At 40.8% G+C, this 7,500-nt stretch overlaps 1 protein-coding gene across 4 annotated transcripts in view; it reads left to right on the top strand.

Annotated features, from left to right (window-relative positions):
- sli (slit guidance ligand) overlaps nucleotides 1–7,500 on the top strand; it is a 484,876-nt gene that overhangs the window by 475,660 nt on the left and 1,716 nt on the right. For all 4 annotated transcript variants that reach the window (XM_086552547.1, XM_086552549.1, XM_086552548.1 and 1 more), the window contains 19 exons: nucleotides 1,572–1,729; nucleotides 1,868–2,018; nucleotides 2,200–2,346; nucleotides 2,530–2,601; nucleotides 2,690–2,761; nucleotides 2,853–3,016; nucleotides 3,858–3,990; nucleotides 4,166–4,237; nucleotides 4,353–4,424; nucleotides 4,566–4,637; nucleotides 4,767–4,838; nucleotides 4,943–5,123; nucleotides 5,346–5,545; nucleotides 5,742–5,881; nucleotides 6,041–6,210; nucleotides 6,345–6,543; nucleotides 6,652–6,886; nucleotides 7,035–7,258; nucleotides 7,374–7,500. The exon at nucleotides 7,374–7,500 is cut by the window's right edge and continues 88 nt beyond it. In XM_086552547.1, the coding sequence (XP_086408673.1) occupies nucleotides 1,572–1,729; nucleotides 1,868–2,018; nucleotides 2,200–2,346; nucleotides 2,530–2,601; nucleotides 2,690–2,761; nucleotides 2,853–3,016; nucleotides 3,858–3,990; nucleotides 4,166–4,237; nucleotides 4,353–4,424; nucleotides 4,566–4,637; nucleotides 4,767–4,838; nucleotides 4,943–5,123; nucleotides 5,346–5,545; nucleotides 5,742–5,881; nucleotides 6,041–6,210; nucleotides 6,345–6,543; nucleotides 6,652–6,886; nucleotides 7,035–7,258; nucleotides 7,374–7,500 (2,661 nt within the window). The remainder of the gene's footprint in view (nucleotides 1–1,571; nucleotides 1,730–1,867; nucleotides 2,019–2,199; nucleotides 2,347–2,529; nucleotides 2,602–2,689; nucleotides 2,762–2,852; nucleotides 3,017–3,857; nucleotides 3,991–4,165; nucleotides 4,238–4,352; nucleotides 4,425–4,565; nucleotides 4,638–4,766; nucleotides 4,839–4,942; nucleotides 5,124–5,345; nucleotides 5,546–5,741; nucleotides 5,882–6,040; nucleotides 6,211–6,344; nucleotides 6,544–6,651; nucleotides 6,887–7,034; nucleotides 7,259–7,373) is intronic.

Consider the following 7,500-nt stretch of genomic DNA (forward strand, 5'->3'; position numbering starts at 1 on the left):
AAGGTGAGCTTGAATATACTTTCACTCAGTATACATCCTCGTGGGGTGAGCGAGCCGAGGATGTAAACTTACAGAACATTGTATTTCTAGATGTCGCACGAGATAAAGCGGCGAGACAGGTCTTGAATTTTCATTTTGTGTCGGCGTTATTTTAGTGTCGGCGATAACGTATCTGGGCGACAACCCACATTAATTTTAGAGTTAAGATCACCTTAGTCATCGGGAGACGCATATTCCCATCACAACACCCTCGGACGGCCACCCATCACCCGCGCGCTCCCGCCTCAGCCTCTTCCCCATTATGCCTCCGCAAAAACGTGGATTTATGGGTCCCTTTCCGACGGTTTTTTGCTTGTTAGAATATCTGTGAAAAAAGAGAGTAGATGAGATAAGTCAGTGCGCCATTTGTGCATACGTGTGCCATTTTATACTCTTTCTCTAACACAACTATCGTCTCATATATGCATTTACGACTCTCTTGTGCCTGAAGAGGAAGAGAGAGTAGGTAAAGAAGGTTTTAGTGGCACGTGGACCTGGGATAGCAAGTTGGGAGCCCGGCCTCACCGCACACTCCGTCGCCTAAAAAGGCTTGTGTTTGTTATGTCTGAGTTCAGGCCCTCATAAAACAGGAAAGCAGTTTCCTGATGTTAGATAAAACAAAGAACGTTTTCACTCCGCTTTCGTAAGTGTCCCTGGCATTCTGTTTTAATATAGGTGATATGTCTTGGGTGAAATCGTTACCGGTGATGGTTCGAATTATTTATTTTTCCGTTGCTGGTACATTTTGAGTCTTCCTCCTCCCCCTGTGACAAGAGACTCGATATTCCATTGTAATCACGGTAAGCAAATGTTTATAAGAAGGCGGTATAAAGGACGGTCTGTTGACTGTGCGGTTCGGACCATTATGTCCAGGATGCTGCCACGGCTGCCTCTGCTATAATCCCTTACCCACACATTGCCAGAGCTTTATATTGCTCTCTCTCTCTCTCTCTCTCTCTCTCTCTCTCTCTCTCTCTCTCTCTCTCTCTCTCTCTCTCTCTCTCTCTCTCTCTCTCTCTCTCTCTCTCTCTCTCTCTCTCTCTCTCTCTCTCTCTCTCTCTCTCTCTCTCTCTCTCTCTCTCTCTCTCTCTCTCTCTCTCTCTCTCTCTCTCTCTCTCTCTCTCTCTCTCTCTCTCTCTCTCTTTAGCTCGCTGACATATAGTTTTTGTATACACGTTTTACACATCTTTCAGCCCTTACTTTGTTTTCTTTTACCATCCTCTTTGATAAGTGTTCCGTTAAACTTGAGAACGAAGAAGTTTCGTATGGTAACATAAGAGGGATGAGGTGTTTTTGCCGCAGTCTGAACTACCCCATTCTCTCCGTATATTTTTGTATGCATAAATATGGATTTTTTTTATGTAGTTATTACTCCAAAGTAAAACTGCTTCTTTTTTACGTGCCGTGTATTTGTTTATATGATATCAGTTTTCACTAAAAACGAAAATGAGCAGTAAAGATAGCTTCCATTTTAATTTTTCCCATGCTCTTGTTTATTGTTTAAATCACAACTTTCGTCGTATGACCGACAGGCACCTTGGCCGGAACCCGTTCGTGTGCGACTGCAGCCTGCAGTGGCTGTCGGACTACCTGGAGATTCACCCGATTGAAACCTCCGGCGCCAGGTGCGAGAACCCGCGCCGCCTGCAGAAGAGGAAGCTCAACGCTCTCAGAGACGAACGACTGAAGTGTAAGTTGTTTCTTATTTCTGATTCTTGAAGTATTGTGCAATTATAACCATGGTATTGTATCATGCAGACATAAAATGCAATGCCACTATGTTCAGTCATGCTAAAAGAAACTATAAATGTTTTATCTTGGCGAGCAGGCACGGACGAGACGGTGTCCCTCTACGCCGGAGAGTGTGTGACCGCCGAAGAGTGCCCTCGAGGCTGCACCTGCCGCGCCACCACCGTGGACTGCACCGCGGGAGGCCTCACGCGCTTCCCCGAGACCCTGCCGCCCTACACCACTGACCTGTAAGTCATGCGGTTGTGGAACCTCACAATACGTCAGTGGTTTATTTTTTTATTATTCTATTGTGTGTGTGTGTGTGTGTGTGTAAAATGTATATATTTCTTATCTTCCTCATGTCCTTTATATAATTTTAATTTCTCACTCTTTGTACCTATCGATAATGGCACGGCTTTGTGTGTGCAGGTGGCTGTCCGACAATGAGATCCGGGAAATCGGCAGCTCGGGCGTGCTTCGAGAGCTGTCCCGCCTGCGTCGCCTCGTGCTGTCCAACAATCACCTGCGCCGCATCACGCAGGGCTCCTTCCAGGGCATCCAGTCGCTTCAGGAACTGTAGGTTCAACTAGGATGCTAAAGCTAGTATGATCACATGAATAATTCCATAAGGACTAGTTGCTCACTGTGACACAATACCCATACATACGCACGCAAATCTTTTCTATTGCTAAAATTATCTTAATATGTCGATGTGCATCTTTATCATACCGGGATTTTTTCTTCCCTTGTTCCATACAGGGACCTATCAGACAATGATCTGTCAGAGATCAACAGCCGGATGTTCGACGGCATCCCTCAGCTGACTGCCTTGTAAGTACTGCCTTTGTCTCTGTTGCATAGATGTGTATATGTGTGACTTAATAGTTTTATGATAATAACTTGTATAACCTTTTCGCAGGTCGCTGGCCAACAACAAAGTGACGTGCATCTCCCCAGGTGCATTTAGCCAGCTGCCGGCGCTCACAGAAATGTAAGTTACATAAAGAGTGTTGACGTCAAACATTGAACACACTGACGACGCTCTGACGAACCTCCGCCATCTAACCCTGTCTGCTCCACAGCAACTTGGAGGGCAACCCGCTGCGCTGCAACTGCCACATGGGCTGGCTGGCCGAGTGGCTGCGGGGCCAGCGGTCTACGAGCGGCGTGCCCCGGTGCCACACGCCGCACCGCCTGCGCGACGTGCCCATCACCGAGGTCCCAAGCTCCGAGTTCGCGTGTGAAGGTAAACATCCACTGGAAATGAAGAGGAACTTGAGTGCTTCTGTGGAATCCATAAATGGAATCACTACATTTTTGGAGTCTGCTTTGTCGATTCGTCTATGAATGTGTGCGTGCGTGCGTGTGTGTGTGTGTGTGTGTGTGTGTGTGTGTGTGTGTGTGTGTGTGTGTGTGTGTGTGTGTGTGTGTGTGTGTGTGTGTGTGTGTGTGTGTGTGTGTGTGTGTGTGTGTGTGTGTGTGGTTAAGCTTTCCTTTTTCATCTGGCTATATGAATTTTAAGTTGTCGAATGATTAGTAAATAATTTATTGCATAAATCCTCTTTTACATTTAATTTGATTGCATTGAGACATTTTTCCAATATAATTTATTTGTACATTTACATATTTACAATCCTTTGTATATATCTCCAGCAATGTCATTTATTGTTTTTCATTGAAACGTAACAATGAAATGGAATTGAGAGGATGATTCTGCTAGTGTGTATGGTTAAACAACTAGTTCATATAAGTAGACTTTCGTAATGCTGATATATCTTTATGAATAATTATCCCTGCTTTACTTTCTTTGTCTCCTACCCATTGCTTCCCAGAATTGCAGCTAAGTATGTGGAAAATATGTTTGTAGGCAGTGTAGACCCGTTAGTCACTATCCATTTGAGACTTTGTTGTAAATACACACCTAGAGCTTAATGCATGATGCTTTGTAAATACGGTGATATTTAGCATATAAGTCACTGTGAAAGGAGAAACGTTTTACTCGCCATTACTTACTTACATTTCACTTGTACTTACACGAGAGGATTACCCGGCGATTCATTACATCCCCTTTTGCTCCATTTACCTAGGAGATGAGACAGGCTGCCTCGGCGTAGAGGAGCGCTGCCCCGCCGACTGCCGCTGCGAGGGCACTGTGGTGCGTTGCTCCAGGGCCAAGCTGCGCGAAATCCCGATCGGAATTCCCTCGCATACCACGGAATTGTAGGTTTAAGTTGTACCTTGATGGTTTTTCATTGTCATATTATCTCTAAGGGAATAAGTCTGTTTATTTTGTGTACTGTTGTTTATTTTTTTATCTCTGATGTTTATCTAATTAGTACTTTTTATTCCTCAGACCCATGTGTTCACTGTCTTTTTAATATATTCCTTTTTACAGGTATCTGGATGTAAATGAGATAACTGAGGTTGATGCTGAGCGCCTCTCTCACCTGACTGCCTTGACAAGACTGTAAGTCACATTTACGATAACAAAACTTGAAAGAATATGATTTCCAGACTATATATATATATAGGTATGTTTGTGAGTGTATGTTTTTTATCTATATTTTTTTTATCCATTACAGAGACCTGAGTAACAACCAGATTGCAGTATTACAAAACAACACCTTTTCCAGTCTGCACCAGCTTTCTACACTGTAAGTGCTTGAGGTTCTCATGACTTAAGAAGATAATAATGAAGAAAATTGTCAATAGGCATTGCTTTATTAGCAAAACGTTTCTGTATTCCGTCTTTTCAAGACATTTAATTTATGGACTTTTTCTTTTCACGTTTTCAGTATTGTAAGTTATAACAAGTTGCAATGTATGCAGAGGGACTCACTCGCAGGCCTTCGAAAACTTCGCATTCTGTAAGTTATTTTTGTTTTCCCCTTCTTTTCCATCATTATTGCTCTTTCATTGTTTACAATATATGACATTCTCTGAATGATTATCTATATTTGATTGTCTATTAATCAATATTTCCATTTTTTATATAGGTCAATCCATGGAAATGATATATCAAGGATACCCGATGGAGCTTTCCGGGACCTAGATTATATTACACATATGTAAGTAACAAAATTATTCCTCACTACGTTGATCAATTAACTGTGAATATTGCATGGCACTCATGTTTTTTTGTTTGTTTTTTCAATTCTCAATATTTCCACAGAGCAATGGGAGCAAACCCTCTGTACTGTGACTGCTCACTGGCTTGGTTCTCAAACTGGGTGAAAGGAGATTATGTGGAGCCTGGAACTGCTCGTTGTGCTGAGCCACAAGGCATGAGGGATAAGTTGATTCTTACCACACCTACTCAAGCCTTCCATTGTGCACAAAAAGTTCCAGATGAGGTTAGTCAATACAGTAGTAGAATGGAGATTGTAGAGAAAGTATGCAAAGCATTAGTATGGACCATAAAGGAACATGATAAAACCATGTGCAATAATTCTGTCAGTGTTATATTTTAAAGTTTGTGTATATATATATATATATATATATATATATATATATATATATATATATATATACATAAATATATATATATATACTAATTACCTCTTATTTCCATTTAGGTTCTTGCCAAGTGTGACTTGTGTTATACTCATCCTTGTGAGAATGAAGGAGTATGTCAACCCCTCCCGAACCGTAGCTACAAATGTATCTGTCCCCCTGCTTATCATGGGCCAAATTGTCAATACAAAATTGATGCTTGTTATGGAAATCCATGCAAGAATTTGGGAACATGCAAAGTTCTTGAAGCTGGAAGGTTTAGGTATGTTTGATAAGTAGAAAATTTATTTTAATTCTCATTTGAAATAAAAAATTATTTGATTGCAGTAATGAAAACTTGAAGTTATTACATATGTTAAAAATATTTTAATACTGGATTACCTATACTGCATGATTTTATTATTCATGTATTTATAGAATGAACTGACTTCATATTTTTTGCCTTTATCTTCTTTCAGCTGCCATTGCCCTCCAGGCTTTGAAGGGGATAGGTGCGAAATTAACATTGATGACTGTGTAGAAAATAAGTGTGAGAACAATGCTACTTGTGTTGATCTTGTAGAAGAATACAAGTGCCAGTGTAACCCTGGCTACACAGGTAAGTTTCTGCCCTTGAAAAAAAAGATAGTTCTATATAACTAAATTACTTTTCAAATTTGAAGAGGTAATCATCAGTGAATTTCTTTAATACACATGTACAAAACAAAATACTCAATTTATGATTTGTCTGAAAAATGATTATCCTTAATCCTTTCAGGTGATTATTGTGAACGCAAGATACCATTCTGCAGCAGAGAGTTTAACCCATGTAAAAATGGAGCCAATTGTGTAGACCATTTCACCCATTATGAGTGTCAGTGTCCCCTCGGCTTTGCTGGTGATAACTGCACCGAAAATGTTGATGATTGTGCTAACCATTTGTGCCAGGTACTTGAATACTTTTGTGGTTCATGTTATGCAGATTATTTGATTTATAGGTTTCACATTTATATGAGTTAGATCCCTTGAAATTATATTTCAAAATTCGTTTTTTGTTATATATTCCCTCTTATTTTTTGCAGAATGGAGCATCATGTGTTGATGGTGTGAATGAATACACTTGCAAGTGTATTAATGACCATACTGGCAAATTTTGTGAAGTGGGTCCAGCAGTGTTCCTTCAGACATCTCCATGCCAGCAAAATGATTGTCAGAATGGGATATGTTTTGTTCCTCCTAACTCCAAGGATTATGTGTGCAAGTGTTCTCCTGGATTTTCAGGTAAAAACAAAATGATATTGGAATGAACTGATTGATTATAAAGTTTAAGAAGAAAGATTAATTAGAACTACCGATTGCTCATTTTCAAACCAAATATTGCTTTTCCAGGGAAGCATTGCGAATACTTGACACGTGTACATTTTGGAAACAACAATTCCTTCATTGCCATGGATCCACTGAAGACACGACCCTCCTCCAATGTCACACTGCACTTCCGAACAAACCGCGAGGATGGAGTGATCCTTTATACTGGGGAGTCAGCTCATCTTGCTGTGGAGCTGTTCAAAGGAAGAATCAGGGTTTCCTATGATGTTGGCAACTATCCAGTCTCCAACATGTTCAGGTGAAATATAGGATTTTTATATCCCATATTCATGCGTAAGAAGAATGCAAAACTATGATGAATCTATGAGAATAACTCCTATGGATTACTTGGAATGGCATGTACATGATTTTATCTTTTTCTAACTAATTATCATCTTCATTTTCAGTTACGAAGTAGTGAACGATGGAAACTGGCACAGCATTGAACTACTCACCGTGAAACAAAACTTTACAATGCGCATTGACAGAGGTACTGCTCGTTCCATTGTCAATGATGGAGTGAATGAGTACCTCCAGCTGTCTGCACCACTTTTCATTGGTGGTCTCCCTAAGGAGGCAGCCGAATCTGCAAATAAACGATGGCATCTGCGTGACACTGGGAGTTTCAATGGTAATTTATATTACTTGAAGTTATGATTCAAAAATCCATAGATGTTTAGGAAAAAAGCAGAAAGGAAAGGTGGCATAGTAGTATTCTAAACAATAATTTTCTAATGTTTTCTCAGGGTGCATGGAACGGCTTTATGTGAATGGCCGATTGACCGACCTTGGATCTGGCCAGCAACACAAGGTGGCTCCTGGTTGTGGTGGTGAGGAAACTGTGAGAGATCAGGGTCTCAATGGAATTAGCGT

The sequence above is a fragment of the Penaeus japonicus genome, unplaced genomic scaffold (genome assembly GCF_977035675.1).
Source record: "Penaeus japonicus unplaced genomic scaffold, GWHDUDI00000001_assembly GWHDUDI00000027, whole genome shotgun sequence".
In the NCBI taxonomy this organism is placed as follows: Eukaryota; Metazoa; Arthropoda; class Malacostraca; order Decapoda; family Penaeidae; genus Penaeus; species Penaeus japonicus.